This window comes from Centroberyx gerrardi, chromosome 7 (genome assembly GCF_048128805.1).
Source record: "Centroberyx gerrardi isolate f3 chromosome 7, fCenGer3.hap1.cur.20231027, whole genome shotgun sequence".
Lineage (NCBI taxonomy): Eukaryota > Metazoa > Chordata > Actinopteri > Beryciformes > Berycidae > Centroberyx > Centroberyx gerrardi.
Window position 1 is genome coordinate 5,561,291 of NC_136003.1, and position 16,627 is coordinate 5,577,917.

The window sequence follows — 16,627 nt, forward strand, 5'->3', positions numbered from 1 at the left end:
GATATTGGCTTTTCAATATCAGATATCGGCCAGTGAAGCCACTTAAGGAGCTGTAAACCTACCTAAAAAAATTTCATTAGTCTGCGTTTCAATGGAGCGTTTTAGTGTTCCATGATGGTCTAAATGTTGTTTCAAAGGCTTTTCCACCCTGACAAGAATAAAATTCTGGGAGTGAAACATTAAATGCTTGTAATGTTTTGGAATTTTTGGGCATGAAAGGGGTCCAAATTATATATACAGAATATCGTCATAAAATATAATCTATCAACTGCTTCAATCCAAAGATAGATATCTGCCTTCAAAACCCCTTATCGGTCAAACCCTTGTAGCTTAACCGACTGCAGTTTCTGCAATAAATATATTTACCCCTCCCTACTGAAAAACAATGACTGACAACTCTGGTGCACTTTTGATTTTGGGGTAGAATTATTGACTTTAGTTAAAATGCAACTCAAAAGTGGAATTATCTAGTTCCAGAATTAAAAAACACACAAAAAAAAAACCCATCGGAAATGAGAACTCTTCTGAAGACAAGGTTTAAAGGTTTCAAACATGGAAAGCTCAAGTCTTGATGAGAAATATTAATTATTACTGCATTTTAAGGCCTCAACATATCTGTTGCTCTGTCCTTAACCTGTTCAAGAAAGATCAACACCAGGAAAAAAAAAAAAATTAGCAAATATCATCTCGTCAAATACAGAAACAAGCCATGACCAAACTGCACCAAGAAGACCTATAGAGAAACAGAAATAAATAAATACATCTATTATTGAGAGACTCAAGGATTACAATATTAAGGCAATGCAGTGGCATGTTCTTGGTGTTTTTTTTTCTCATGGAATTCTAGACATTTAAAAAAAAAGAAATAAAAAGATCACACAATTAAATAACCTAATCATATGCACATAAGCGAGTGATAAATTCATCTTTAGGATTTTGTGCACCCACGAAGCCTGACAGCGCTGCCATTTATCAGGCATGAATTGCATTGTTCCACATCCTCGCCATACAGCCTGCATTACTTTTTACCATTTGATTTGGGAAACCGGACGAACCGCCCCCACAAGAAACCGGCAGGCGCAGTAGTACAACCTTCTGCAGAGCATTCTTATAGCGTGGATTTAGCGATAAAGTCAGTGCAATGCTCAAGGTCGCCTCCAACAACAGAGTCCCCCCCCCGCCCTCCCATCCCATCGCTTGTGGGCAGGAAACATAACTGGTGCTGGGCAAAATAAAAGAACTTAAAAAAAAAAAAAAAAAAAAAAACCTCATTAGATGAACATGGGAGAAATAAAAGGAGATTAAAGATTGCGTGGTCCGGAGGGTAGGTCACATCTTTAGTGAATGTAGGCTCTGTAGACTGCAGACATGTCGTTGTCCGACTGGTCCAGTGCCTTAGCCCTCTTGTAAACCTGCACACCAACAGTAAAGACAGGGGTTACAATTGCAGTGAACATGGTAAACAACAGCTGCTTTACTTCTTTTGCTTACAAGTAAAGCAAAGTTACAAAGGCTGGCAGAAATGGCATAAAATGAACAAGCAACTACAGGAATAAAAGATAAGACAGATGGTACCTCATTGGCAGCTGCGGCCATTGGGGTTGGATGGTTGGCCATGTCGCCCATGGAGATGGCCAGCCTCAGGTCCTTCTGAATATGTTTCAAATAGTAGTCTGGCTTGAAGTTGCCCTGTAAGATATCTGGAAGAGGCCAGGGAAATGGTCATTATAAATAATACTGATTACATTTTGTTAGACTTTTACCTTTGATGTAAGGAAGGTACTGTCCATGTTTCCTCAGTAGCTAATAACGGAGCATTTAATGTGCACATGGAACACTGTATTTGCCCCGTTACCATCAAAGCATCAGAAAGACTCATTAGGGCTCTCAAAAAAACAAACACACACAAAAAAAACATCCACTTGTGCTGACTCACTTTGGCATTTCTGGTCCACGAAGGTGCTGGCCATTTGGCCCTGGCACAGGATGTCCAGGAAGGTCTGTTGTGATTGGCCGGTGGCCTGGGCCAGGGTCAGCCCCTCTGCGATGGTCGCCATGAAGCTGCCCTGCACCATGTTGAGGATCAGCATCATTCTCGCTGCGTTCCCTGCCTCGCCTGAAAACACACACACACACACACACACACACACTTAAAGCTGCAATATGAAACTAATAAAAAAAAACCCAGTATTTTCTAGTAGTATTTACCATCTGAAAGCTGAACAGTATTTTCTAGCAGGACGCTCGTATCTACCGTCTTTCCCCTAGGATGTGAACGCAGTGTGAGCACCTACCCAGGAAGAAGGAGGTCTTGCCCATGGCCTGGAAGCAGCTGCTGCAGTCCTCGTAGACCGTTCGGTCACCGGCTGCCAGGATGACCAGCATGCCGTCGTTGGAGAGCTGCTGGCTGCCCGCCACCGGAGCCTCGAGGAAACGGCCGCCCCGCGATGTGATCACCTGGTGGGGAGAAGAGGAATCACATACTGAGACATGACGTGATGGCAGAAGAAGGCAAGGACGGATTATATGACAATAGAGAGCTTTGAATATATTTTCGTACCAAAAAATACCAAGTATTTAGCATTTTGGGTGGAAAAGCGTTTCAGTAGAAAAGAGTATAAAACACCATGGGACAATACAACTCTCCATTGAAATGCAATGTAATAATAATAATACATATTTGTGTGGAATCTGATCAAAATGTCTCATTAGAATCAGTTCAGGTTAAGGGCTTCCCATAGACAACCAGTGTATGATTGGTAAATAATAAATATGTTATCAAAAAAACAGCATCACATCCATAATATCAGAGGTAGATGACACTGGCAAACTTTCTTTTAATAAAAGGCCAATATTGGCCAAATCTAACCCTAATTAGTATGGAAATGTTAATTAACAGTAATAGTTTCTATTGTTCACAATAACAGTTAAGAAATATGTTTTTCCGTGACTGCCTGATGTTAAATGAAAGCACGTCATTTTTCACACCCGAGTAGATCACTTCCTGTGTCAGATTTGTATGTCACGTCCTTTTCTACTGAACAACAAGTTCTTACTTCGTCAAGGGAAACTACATTTCTTGGATTTCTGTCATTGTCATAGATTGTAAAATGGCAATGTTCTCAGTCTCTTACAACTGCAGAGTAACTATTTCTAATGCAATATAATTGAATTCTCCATTACATGACGGTATAGACAGTGACACTGATGTCTTCCATAGAGGTTCTGCATTCTTTGGCTATCAAGGGAATACTGCAGATGTAGACATCTTCAATCCTTTCATGGTCAGTTCAGCAGATACACCGGAAAATCCATTTTCTCGTAATGGAGCCTATTTTTGGTTGAACACAGCTAATGAAAGTATGTAGGAGAAGAAAAAGGACATCAGGGAATTAATTGTTGAGGGACATGAAGTCCAACTGTTTAGTAAAGCAGATAGGATACAGATTGTACTACTAACCCTGTTCTGGATTGATCTAAGAGTGGACATGCAGCACAAAGAAACCTACATGGCGAAAAAAGATAAGACCTCGAATAACTGGATTTGAGACATTTTAGTACTTTACAAGGCGTTGAGATTAGACTTTTTAAGGACCCACAGATACTCTGGTATGTGTGCGCGACATGTGTATACCTGTGAGAGCTCTGTGATAGTCTCTGGGTCGACGGTGGACATCTCTACGTAGCATTTCCCTGGCCTGATCCCCTGCAGCACTCCGCTGGGGCCCAACACCAACTGGAGAGCAAGAAACAGAGAGAAAAGTAGTTTTAACACAAAAAGAGTTTCCCCACCACGTATGCCACCAGTACACACCTCTGCAGGAAGTCGATAGGCTGAGTCAGTACTCACATCCCTGGCCGCCTTTGGGTCAGAGACGCAGGAGAAGGTGATGTCGCACATGGAGACCACCTCTGCGGGAGTCCGGCCTAACCTGGCGCCCTCCTGGATGAACAGGTCACACTGGGATACAACCACGATACCATGTAATAAATACAAGTTCAATGACAACAAAGTCTGACTGTGCAGAATTACGTTTATTTCTGAGCCACAAATCTTTCTAGCGATGGCATTGTCTTGCTAGAATGTAAACAACAATTTAAAAATGTCATGACAAAGTGACAATAATATAATTTGAATGGAGAGCTTGTGAAATTTTGATGGTCAAGCCGTCTCATTTGTGATTACTACAGCAGAATAAAATGGAGCTAATATCACGATTCATATTTCTGCCCCACGATACGCATTGTCACATTTTTGTATTGCGATATATTGAATTTCGATATATCGTCCCATCACGAAAAGATATCTTAGTCTTCAAAAACCCATGTCTTTCGAACGCTAATTTAGGCTATACATTACAGAAAACGTATTGTAGAAAACTTATACACACTAAGGATGGAATTTGTCCCAAACACTTTAAAAGACACTATAGTAAACAGGCAGGACTCTCCATGAGGTCATGCACGGTCTATTGAACACAAATTAAATAAAAGAACAAAGGCTAGTGTGTGTGTGTGTGTTTCACTTCACTGTAAGCACAGAGCTTACAGAAAGGACAGATTAAGTAGCGGCCAGTATCTGCTCGATCTGCATGTGTTAAGCTTGCAAGGGGTAAATGGGTTTGAGATCTGTTATTGATTAATGAAGGATTTGATGATGTTACGTAAGGGTTTCTAAATTATTAGTGCAGGAAGAGGGAGAGAATTACAAACAGGATAAGGGAACGGTTGCTTGTGTGAGTTTCATATATACACCAACTTGTACCCTCCAAAAATCTCTTATCACTGATAAAGGGGAAGGAGAGGGATTTCCCCTTCGTTTCATGTTCTCCCCTTCTCTCTCCCATTCTTTCCTGTCTCTCTCTACCTTCAGCTATCTAATAAAAGGCAAAAATGCTCAAAACATGATCTTAAATTTTAACACGTCTGCTGAGGATTTTCACACAACTCCCATAATCCTCTTCATATAACGTAGGCTACCAGAAAATCAAAAATATGAATATTGGTCGAGCCCTGTGTGACTCTACAGAATGTGTAATTGTTTTTAATTAGACAATGCGATAGCCTAAATGACAGTGATTGTGTGTTGACTTACGGTACCTTTTCTGCTGTGCGGTTCCACACTGTGACCACATGGCCCATCTTTAACAGGTTGGAGACTATACCGCTGCCCATCAGCCCCAGACCCAAGAACCCTATTCTGGAGAGGAGAAACAGACACAAAAAAAGGAAAAGAGAACAATTATTATTAACTTGTTTGTGTGGTTCAATCTACAAATTAGGAAAAATGGAGGAACCACTTAAATCAGTGCAGTTTAAGAAGTAGACATTTTCTTTGTGGGTTATAAATGGATTCCAAGCAACTTAGACTACAAAAGAAATTAAAATAATACGATTAAAAACAGGAGATGCTGACCTTTAGCGAAGCTTCTCTTTTCCATTTACTATTAGTAAGTAATTTTCATAATGGCCTTTTTGTAGAACTTTATAATGCTATAGTAAGGATTTGTAATACCTTTTATCTGTGGGTGTGATGCTGCCATTGATGGCTGTGCTGTCTGCTGCTTGGATAGATGTTGACCCTGTGTCCTGCACACAAACAAGCAACACCACTGTCAGTTTCATGCACTGAAAGCACATGCCTAGCATATGTAGCTATTCAACAAAAATTGTTACCAAAATTTAAGCTAATCATGAGGAAAAATTCTGTCAAAGTGAAAACATGGCAACTAAAATGCAAAATGTACAGGAATGCAAGATATGTTACAAAATCTCTTCAACAGTGGTTGGACTATAGGTGCAGTGAAGAAACAAAGAATCAGGCTCAAAAAGGGGGATGACAGAGAAGACCATTTGTTGTACCCCACAATGACAGCAAATGGTCAACAACAAATGGTGGTGATGGTGGTGGGTGGGGGTATGGAGCAATCTCTCTCTGTTCATTTGTTTATCTGTCACATGCGGTATTCCTGTACAATAATAATGTCAGTAAACTTCACAGAGCCCGCTCATGTTTACCAACCCAGCCGGTCTGTGGTTTATACCAATAGAAAGCAAAGGGATGAGAGGGGGAAAGATCTAACGTTGGTGGGTCCAGCTTTCTCTGGACGGAGCCCTGCTCACTGCTCTTTAAAGAGACAGTTCTGGATTTCCCTCTTAAGTTTTGATTCATTGCTTCCTGTGGGCCAAGAAGATTTCCTGCCAGGGTCAACATCAGACACCAGAATTTAATTTGGGCAAATAGAGTGAATCTACTGCGTCTCAATCAGTGGGGGTGGGGCGCTATTCTTCCCACTTTGTGATTTAGGCTGATAAGACGGGTTTATTTTTTCAGAAAATTCTTGCCTAGTGCAGCTTTATGGCCATTTCATTTATTTACAGACTGGCCTGGGAGTGACTGCATCATTTGTACATCAACCAATACCAAAAAGAAAAGACTAGCAGGCAATGCATTTCTTGAGAACAGATTTGAAATTTTGACCTTTTACACATTTGCATAACTTGTTACTGATTGGCCCAAAGGGTGAGTGCATCATTTGTGGGGGACATCATATTGACTAGTTACTATACCTCTTCAATGATCTTCAGGCGCTTGCTAATGGGTTCCATTGATGAGGCAGGCTGTGGGCAGAGAAGGGTTAGTACAACAAAAATAAAAATAAAAAAAGAGGTGACCAACACACACAGCACAGAGACCAGACCATAATGTCACATTCATGTCATCCTCCTAGTGGTATTTCCAAGTAGGATGGAGCAATTTTTTGTCTGCGCTGATATCTCCCACTTGGCATCGCAAATTGTGGAAGTGTGTCAACATATGGCAAAGATGGCATCAAATCAACCAAAATTAAAATAAAAAAATAAAAATTTGGATGTGGGTGTTCTAACTAGTTAAAATGTGAACACTTCCAAGTTGTAGCAATGAGATACCATCGTGTTCTTTGACTACTTCAGTGCATACTGGCGGCCACTATGAAAATCTGAGTCAAACTGAAATTCATTAAGTGGGCTTATAGCAGAAAAGAAACTGTTACAAATGAGTAGGCTTGTTAATGTGAACACGACACACATTTAGCCACATCATGTACTGTATATCTGCTGTAAAATCTGCTTCCTTCATATCCTTCTCATAGGCACCTCCTGCACACATAGGTATTTTTAGACTGGTTCAACCCATTTCATGCTGTATACATTTCATTTTTGGCATATTCTTATCATGTGTAACATAAACCTCTGGTATATTTTCATATCGCACATATTCTGCTTCCACAATAAGTCCTACTGCTGTTATTTTGCACATGCTAATAATGCTGTAACACACTCTTTTTCCCCATACTCCTAATTCATACAGTCTACAGAAACTTCATTGTGCAAGTCAAGTCAAGTAGACTGATGGAAGTGATAAAGTGAGTCAAGGGAAGGAAATGAAAAAGTATTTATCAGTCTAGCCACAGGCTGTTACAGTTTAACTGTTAGATATGGGGGGTGGCGTGTGTAATTTTGTGCACAGTGGTATGTAGATGCAAGGCTAATGCCTATATTAAGACAGTGAGTAATACTGCCAAGGGTAATGCAGTTGCCTCAGGGAATATCAGCTTTGCTGCGTCTAGCAAGGGGTAAAGGAAGATAACACAGAACAAGGTGCTACAACAAACTATCTCTACTGATCAACTCAGAGCCATGCTGACGCATACAGAGAAAAACAGCACCAGGTTGCAATGTCTAAGATTAGCCTATCAAACTGAAGACAAGAGTAGGAGGGGAAAGTGAGATTACACCATGCTAAAAGCAAAATCTAACTAAAATCTCTCTCTAAAACAAGGATGACAGGGTGCAGATGTCAAACCCAAGAGCAAAATGTTGAGCGGCACGTTCTCTCTTACCTTCTCAGACTGGCTGAGTAGGAAGTGGTGGAAATGTGGGTCATCCTTCACGGGCTACAATGGAAGAAGAGTTCAGTTGGAAAGTATTCTCGGAGGACATGCATTGACTTAGTAGAGACAATCTAGTGTGCAGAAATCCTTGAGTCTATACCGAGCAGTGCGGATACACCAGGGTTCCCATTGTGGCCTTTCTGTGAAATTCCATGACTTTTCATAACAAAGTGGGAGCGCTTCCCTCCTAGTTTGTATTGTTTATTGGGGACAGTGAGTAAAATTCCTTGATGTTCCTTAGCTTGCCCAGAGAATTTACCAAATTCTGGTGTCGGGAATACACCTCTGAAAATTCCATGATATTCCAGAAATTCCATGACCAGTGGGAACCCTGTATATCTTAAATGAATTCACAAGTCAGTCAGCTGTAAGATAGGTTTAGTTGAATAGCAATAACGACAGCATACAGTAGCAGCATTGGCTGACCCTTTAGAATACTCAAACCAACACATTAACTGTCTGAGAAGAAAAGCATTACTTCAAAGCAGTACAGTCTCCTTTTCACCTAAGAACTAGAGGTGCACCAATAGCAAAGTTTCACAGCCGATGCCAGTACTGAGTGCTTTGTAAAGTAGATGGGACGACACAAGCACCGATCCAAGTACTACTCAATTTACAGTCATTCATGCCACCTAGTATTGGCCTATTATATGACAATTACAGGAACAAGTCCATCAATTCTGTTAATGTATTCATTCATTTATTGTTTTGGTCACGTTCTGCACTAACCATTGCGTAACCATCCAAAATAATGATAAAAAAATAATGAACTATAAAATAGGCTACATAAAACAGGCTAAAGGATATAGCTTCTTGAATGTGAGCGGCAAGTTCTTTTTCACAATAATAAAAAAAAAAAAATAGGACAGTCTGTCAAACCTTTCAAAATAACATCCTTACTGACAAATGTGTGGTAAGGTTTTTTTTTTTTTTTGAGTAATACAAAGTACCAAAGTGAAAATAAGAATATATTTTCGGGGGAATCTGTGGTGAATGAAAACACAATTGTAAAGTATCGGTATCAGGACAGCTTGCTACAGATACTATTGGTGCACCTCTATTAAAACAATCATTTCAACCCAAAATGAAAAGCCTGTCATCATCTACTCTCCCCAGTGTCAGTGGATACTCATGTAAGTTTGTATGACCACCAAACACAAGTTATGCTTCCCCAGTTCCATCTCAGCCTTCTAACAAGCCATTTAACTGAACAGGGTTTGGTTAGGATTTCCAAAAAGAGCACCAATGACCAGCAAATTTCTCTAAACAACTTGTGCGGTATCATCCAAGGGTTTTGTAGTCAATAATAACACTCCCGAGTCCCAAAGGCCTACATTTACCTTATTGTGTACCATTATTCTAGGTAGAGGAAACTAACTTCTTGTGTAGTATGGGAACCAAAACAAGTAAATGGACTGACTCTGTTTACTACTGCCAAGCCAATAGACGAGGTTGGGGGTGGTGCCAGGTAGCACAGCGAGATCTCTAATCGCTGGCAAGCTGGAAGAGAAACAGCCCATTTCCTTGTTTCAGTTGCCACAGTTACAGTTTCCTCTACCTATAATAACACTGCGTAATGAGGTAAATTTAGGCCTTTTGGACTCACAGTGCAATGGTTTGATTATAAAACATTATGTTGCACAAGATGTTTAGAGAAATTCGATGGTCATTTTATGCTCTTTTTGGAACTCTAAACAACCACACCCCACTCAATTGTTTGTTAGAAAGCTGAGATGGAACTGCAGTAGTTAAGTCGTTGGGTGTTTGGTACTCATATGAACTTCAATGGAGTTTCTACTGACAAAGGGATGAGTAGATAATGACAGTATTTTAATTTTAAAGTGAACGGTTCCTTTACAATCACCTAGTCATCAATCTGCATTTTAAGAGCATCTTGTGCAGAGTGGTCATCAACCCTGGGCCTGGGGAGCAGGTTGGGTACATTCTACTATAAACACACTCACAGAAACCAGGCAACTAACCAGAAAATCAGCTTAATCCCACTTTTTCTGGGCCAAACTGGAACAAAATCCCAGCCCCCCTTGTGAGCCTTGACATACAGAGTTGGTGACCACCTCGCTGGCATTCCCCTAACCGACAGCTTCTGTAGTCCTGAGTGAACACCAAACAGGTCAGAAAGGAAAAGGTCTGCAGTTCTTGGTGGCGTGCCAATAAAGCCAAAGGTTAAGGTAAGGTAGAAGAACAGCAAGGCAAAGCAGGCTTGGTGGGAAGGGGGTTCACCTACACTGCTTTCCCATTTGAATCCTGAGCCAGGTCCAGCCCCCAGCCTCTCAAGAGTGGACGGCTCGGGGTCAGAGTCAGTTAAGTCCTTTAAGGGGGGGAGAGAGACACACATTCACCTTGCAGTTCATAGGGCGAATTTGCAGACCGACATGTCTGCTATAGCGGGGGGAGGTTTCTCTGTCGAGTATGGAGGAGTGACTTTGAGTGACTTTTTATAAACCCATGTAGCCCATAAAAACAACAATTATTCTGAAGAATGAGTCCTGCTTTTGTATCCCCCTCTATCAAAGGTTGCCTGTAGTCTGAGTTGATCTGTATGTACAGATACAGCCGAGAAGAGGATGCTGGACAACATCCAGTCTAACAAAGACTGAATTGAGCAAGGAGTGAAATCTAACACCACAGCAGGTGTTAGATACATGGTCTTGTCTAGAGTCCTACTGACCAGGGCTTGGTTTTCTAAAACACTTTAAACTAAAAAAAATTGAATGGAGGCATTGTAATTCCAGAAGATGTCAGTGAAACACACTGCCAACGTATTTTGGGAAAGCCTACAGAGGTTAACCTTACCATGTGTTCACACTGCGAGCAACATGATCAACAAGTCACCAAAAGTCCATTAATTTCCTATACAGCTGAGTGACCAGGGAAAGTTGGCCGATATGTGAACGGTCAACAAGCTTGATAGCCAAGAAAAGTTGGCTATGGCTGAACTTTTCATGGTCATCGGCCGTAAACAGCCTATCAGATTTACATGCTTCTGTTTCCCTTCTGATGTGATTTCACTGTATGAACAATAGTTTCTCCTGGCAAGTGGAAAATGGATGACAAGTTGATTCATAGTTCTCTATAACTTCTATTTGTAAGACGACAGGAATAAATGTCTCAACAACTATGCTTGGTTGCATCCATCAATGTGGCCGATGATTAGCTATGAAGTTATTTTAATGATTTTTTTCTGTTTGTTTTCAATTACTGCTACCTACCTCCCTGCTATTAGTGCTTGCCAAGTCATCAAAACAATGTAACGTTGTTTGCATGTTCAAAACTTTGTAGCTGCAGACCGCTACATAGATGCAATCTGAGCTTTTCGCACCTCCCACAATCGATCAGAATAGAGCGACACGTCAACCAAGTTGCTCGCTGTGTGAACACTCGGTTACTATGGCTTCAAACATCATTCAGCTCCACTAATGAACTGTGAAGAACACTGGGTAGTACATCAGAGCTTATGCAGAGGGCAAAATATGCTACTGTTCCCTTTTCCCTTTTCTAATCTCCTGTCTGCATGAGCTACAATATTTCACCTCTAACTTTGCTGCTGGACTCTAGGTCCTGCTTAAAGATGCCATGAAATGGATATCAGAGCTCAGTCCATTACATGCAAAGTATTTGAGGAGGTGGCAAAAAAAAGCAGTGATGACAATGATTGTTGGCAAACTGATTTTATCCCTATACTGGCTGTAACTTACTGGGATCTTTGAAATGGGGATTTTTTAAATTGCTAGCATGCTGAACTGACAGGACTTTGTATGCATAGCACCTGGTAAACAAGCCCTCAGCACAGCACCTTTACCTTGGTATGGGATGTCTGTTAAAATGCTGCTTCCCCAAGTGCCAGTTAAGCAAGCTAATCTTCACTGAGTGTTTATAGGAAAAGTACAGAATTTTTATTTTTTTAGGGGCTATTTTGAGTGCAAATGTCTCATAGGCATATTTTTGTGTCATTTTTGGCCTTTATCATCTAATTGTACCACCATATGGTTATGTACATCATTTAAAAGCTTAAAGGGTAACTTCGGTATTTTTCAACCTGGACCCTATTTTCCCATCTTTCTGTGTCTACGTGACTAAAGGGGACAACAATTTTTGAAATTGGTCCAGTATTGAGCGAGATCGTTTCAGCCGGCAGCCGCGAAACAGGCTGCAACGTAATCTGACGGGGCAAATCGTACCGTCAACGTACGTCCACTACAAGTGCTTGTTTTTGCCACTGACAGGCTCAGATTGTTATTATAAGTGTCTAAATGTCTGGTCTGTGTGTAACTTCCTGCAACAACTCAACTCTCGCGAAACTTGAGCGAGACTTGGTTACACACAGACCGATCAAGCGAAAGGTAAAGAAAAACGTTTCATTTCTCTGTAGGGTCCTTTCCATAATGTTGTCAGACACTTATAATAACAATCTGAGCCTGTCAGTGGCAAAAACAAGCACTTTTAGTGGACGTACATTGACGGTGCGATTTGCCCCGTCGGATTACATTGCAGCCCGTTTTGCGGCTGCCGGCTGAAGCGATCTCGCTCAATACTGGACCAGTTTCAAAAATTGTTGTCCCCTTTAGTCACTTAGACACAAAAAGATGGGAAAATAGGGTCCAGGTTGAAAAATACCAAAGTTACCCTTTAAAGCAGTTACTCGTCCCAGCTGCATCTGATCTTGGTGAGTAGTTTATATTCTGGTTTTCGTGGCGTTCAAGTACCGAATAACCCCCATGTTAAAACGAAGTGGAATATTGCTTTAAAAGGCTATGCCCCTCTCGACACAAACAGTGCACCATTTGGGAAATACCCTACGTAAGTTAAGTAACCACCACGGTGATTAGGGAATCCTGCCGTTCCGACTTCCCTGAAGGAATCTAATGTTTTTACTGACCTTCTCAGAGGGGTCCTTCAGGGCACTGAGGTCCTCGTCATCCTCCTCCAGTATTTTCAGTGGCTTGCTGGGAGTTTTCTTTCCTTTGGAGTCTCCTTTGCCGTCAGAGTTCTGTTAAAGACAGATTAGCATCTTGTAGTGCAGTCCTTGCATGGCACAAACAGGTTAGCATGTACCCCAAGCAAAGGAAAACAGGTTTACAGCAGTGCCAGCAGTTTGGAGGCCTGGGGTTCAATAGTAGCAGGAACATTTGCTGAGGCTAAACGTGGCACCTGTTCTCTGCCAATTCTGAGGACAAACTACATGACTTTTATCCTGATTACAACCGTGACATGTACATCACGACTGATGTTCAAGATCGTATTGAGTCAGTGCTAGTTTGAGGCCGTAGTACTGGACAATCAGCACAGATTATCTTGTAGTATATGGGGGTTAAAGACTTTAAATTATTTCAAACAGGATTCATTCATCAGGGGTGGAAAGAAAAATGCTCTACCTCCATGTTTGTTTTGGTTGTGTGTTGTAGAGCTCATGTTTTCACAAGATTTGGGGATTGTGTGGCATTAGAGCTTGGGTAGTGTGTGTTCCCCAAATCCAGCTGGATACCAAGCGTGTTTCTCCTCTACGACGGCAAGGCGAAAAAAATATCTAAATGCCAGCTGCTCTGTGTGTGATGCCCAAACGTTCTGTTAGAGGAAAAATCCCCCCTCAGATACATACTTTGTATATACTTACACTGCTAGATATCATCAATCTGTGATGCTCAATAAATTCCAGGCGTTACTTTGTTATGAAGCGTTGTAATGAACTTTTTTGGTGTACCCACTTTCCCTCAACCTGCCTCATCTACTTCAGTTAGTGATTTCCTACATTTCCCAGAATGCCTTTTGGCAACCCCCAGAGAACTTGTTGCATTCAGGGAGCGATAGCAATACTAAGAGAGCAAGTTTTTCCAGTTGAGAAAAAGTGAGACTCGCGCCCCTTAATCAAAACACAAAATGTCTTGTGGCTGCATTGCATTCTGGTCTATTGAGGCTGCTGTGGGTGGAGAAATTGGTCTTTCTGACTCTTCTGTCATGGATTTCTCCCTGTATTGTTGAACGTCTCTTGGTGCAAAATGGCGGCTCTAGAAAGAAGCCCTCGCTCTTTGATTCTGAGGGACTGACACCAAAACCTGACATTTACCGTTAATGTTTTAGATCGCTGAAATTTTTTATGCTATCAAACTACATTGTAGCTGCCCTGAAAATATCCTGACGTGACAAACGCGAAAAACACTCTACCACACAACAAAATAGACCCAGAAATCCAAGTTACATCGCCAACAGCCATTTTTAACAGCGCACCCTTTTTCTCCAATTTTCCTTCCCCAGCATGAGACGTGAAGCGTTTAGAGGACACCCCTCACCTGTTCTTTCCCCTTTGCTTTCTTTAGGAAGTCCTCCACCGCATCTACTGCCTGCTGGAAGCGTTTGCCTTTGTTTATCTTGATCATCTCCTCTTTGTGGGGGTGGTAGGGCTTCAGCTGTTCCACTTTGATCCACGCACTGAACGGGAACACAAAAACACAGCACTGTTGGAAATTGCTAGGCAGGGAATTGAGAGTGCATGTTTGCTAAGTGGAATTGAGAGTAGCTGCCTACTGTCCATACTTACTGGTCTTCAGTGCCAAAAAATTTCACAAAGTGGCATTTTTTGCCTCTTGGTTTTTTCAGGTCCTTGGGAGGGCTTACTACCTGAAATATGTATAAACGTCAGTTTGTAGCTCATGTCCAAGTTTACAAGCACAAACAAATGCAAGTGTTTATTTCCCTCTGAACCAAACCATAGTAGCCTATGTGTTGAGCAAGTCTTCATTTCTTACCTTTCCTGGCCATGGTGGGTAGCGACCAAGTTTCCCCCTGAAATAGAGTGACACTTACATTTACACTTATATTCCCAGAACGACACGCCACACTGCATTCAAAAATCAGACAATTTAATGTTGCCTTGCTTGTCGGCAAAGGAAAATACACGTTACAACACACTTTAAGACGTTTTACAAATCGTTGCGTTCTTCTGGTAAATTCGTTAGCATTTTATTTTACTAAGCAAACTTTATTTCAATAAAATCTCAACTCCTAAATGTGGTACGAACTGCGTGCTACCGCTCTCCACGGTGTATTTGGGTGCGAGAAGACTGAATAACAGGTGAATCACTGTAAAAGTCCAAATATACTAAAATAAGTGGTGATGGGTATATTACATGCATGCCGAATTGAAAAGTGGGGTCATAACCTCGTAAAGGTCTGAAGTCATGTTCTACCATGTGTGTGCCTTTGCAGATAAGCAAAGAAACGTTAAACTGGAAGATTTTTAACGGAGTTTGGCTTATCGTTCTCTCCATGCAAGAGTACGTCACATATCGGGTTCAACTTACATTAAGCCTTTAATGGGACATGGCAACTCAATGAAGACAAACTAATGGTGGCTGCAGAAGACATAGGCTCCTACTGTTAATACGGAAGCTGATCAGATTGAAAGCTAGTTAGATATCTGCTTGGCAAATAGGAACAAGCTACAAAGCTAAATCTCATTATGGAGTACAATTTCTCCAACATCACAAAACCAACGTACGCGAAGTAGCTACATTAGCAAACAAGTCGGCACAAAGGTTATAACTGTAAAAGACAGGTTTGTGTGCAGAAAAATCGAACTCTGCCCGGTTTCTACCCAAGTATTTACTCTAGCTTGTCCGCTAGCTAGAAGCTAACGACGACTGTTGGCTGAGTCAGCTTGGCTAGCAATTTGTTTGGGTTTGACCATCAACTAGTACGCGAACATTTCCCTGTATACAGTCGGTTTAATACCAACAGTAAATCCCAAACTAACGGACATAACACTGCTTTACGTAATGTGAAAAGATTTGATAGAAACAGAAGTAATTAACAATGTTAAATAGGTTATCTCACCACACTAGGTCCCCGATTCTCAGATGCACCGTCGCCATCTTACAACTTTAGTAAAACGTCGCACTGAATGAAGGGAGAAGACGACACACACCCACTGTAATCACGTGCGACGACAAGCCCTTCCTCCCCATGTAACATCCGCTACTCATGGATTTTATTATTATCGTAAATAATGCAACAACAACAACAACAACAACAAAACAGCAACATTTACAACAAGTATACATATCCATTATGTATGCAAAATAATCAACGTGTCAAAACTGAACACCAACGCAGAAAGGAAAAAACAAAACAAAACAGATAGGCCTATGTTCCCACACCACAAACAAATAAACCTATGAGATGAATTAGCCTATATGAAGATGAAAGGAAGTTTGCCTATTTCCGCAGTTTGCATAGCTTTTTCCGTCTTTGATAATTGATTATGTTGAGGTAGGCTACTGTTCGCATTCCTTGTAGCCTTACTAACAACTTACATCATATCACAATTAGTTTACATAATATATAAATAAAGCAGAGGCTCAATACATCGGCTACATTCTAATTCAATTCAAAAATATTCTAAAAAAGGTTAAGTTATGGTTATTTTAACCATCAATAGATTTGACAGTCATTTTAAATTAGGGATGTCAATACAAACAATTGATAATTAGGTTTGAGCCACCCTGGACTTGTGACAATTAAATCTGCCCAGAAGAGACAAAACCTTGATTGTAATAGCAAGAGCCAGCATTGCCAACCAGCCCCTGTGGCTCAACCAGTGGAGCACATAGCCTTAGGGCTAAGTCCTAATAGCAGTGGCACAGGTTTGAATCTGGCCTGTGCCTTTTGCTGCATGTCAT

At 41.1% G+C, this 16,627-nt stretch overlaps 1 protein-coding gene across 3 annotated transcripts; it reads right to left on the minus strand.

The window, feature by feature from the left end:
- Positions 1 to 1,187: 1,187 nt before the first annotated feature.
- Positions 1,188 to 15,840, minus strand: glyr1 (glyoxylate reductase 1 homolog (Arabidopsis)). Of its 3 annotated transcripts, XM_071909857.2 has the most exons (16): positions 15,783 to 15,840; positions 14,696 to 14,732; positions 14,488 to 14,567; positions 14,240 to 14,378; positions 12,832 to 12,942; positions 10,180 to 10,263; positions 7,884 to 7,937; positions 6,571 to 6,621; positions 5,516 to 5,589; positions 5,101 to 5,200; positions 3,851 to 3,961; positions 3,635 to 3,736; positions 2,295 to 2,457; positions 1,937 to 2,116; positions 1,576 to 1,700; positions 1,188 to 1,412 (listed from the first exon to the last, which is right to left on the minus strand). In XM_071909857.2, exons 1-16 carry the CDS (start codon positions 15,818 to 15,820, stop codon positions 1,338 to 1,340), a joined length of 1,524 nt encoding a protein of 507 aa, XP_071765958.1. In that variant the 5' UTR covers positions 15,821 to 15,840; the 3' UTR covers positions 1,188 to 1,337. The 3 variants fall into 3 exon arrangements, with proteins under 3 accessions (XP_071765958.1, XP_071765960.1, XP_078140940.1); XM_071909859.2 differs by lacking the exon at positions 10,180 to 10,263; XM_078284814.1 differs by lacking the exons at positions 7,884 to 7,937; positions 10,180 to 10,263.
- Positions 15,841 to 16,627: the final 787 nt, after the last annotated feature.

Bases quoted from the DNA above. Each gene is read 5' to 3' on its own strand.
- glyr1 (XM_071909857.2), bottom strand. From the start codon at position 15,820: ATGGCGACGGTGCATCTGAGAATCGGGGACCTAGTGTG. The intron at 14,379-14,487 runs GTAAGTATGGAC...GTTCCCGTTCAG, and splicing joins TTTTTTGGCACTGAAGACCA to TGCGTGGATCAAAGTGGAAC. The intron at 12,943-14,239 runs GTGAGGGGTGTC...TGTCTTTAACAG, and splicing joins AAGCAAAGGGGAAAGAACAG to AACTCTGACGGCAAAGGAGA.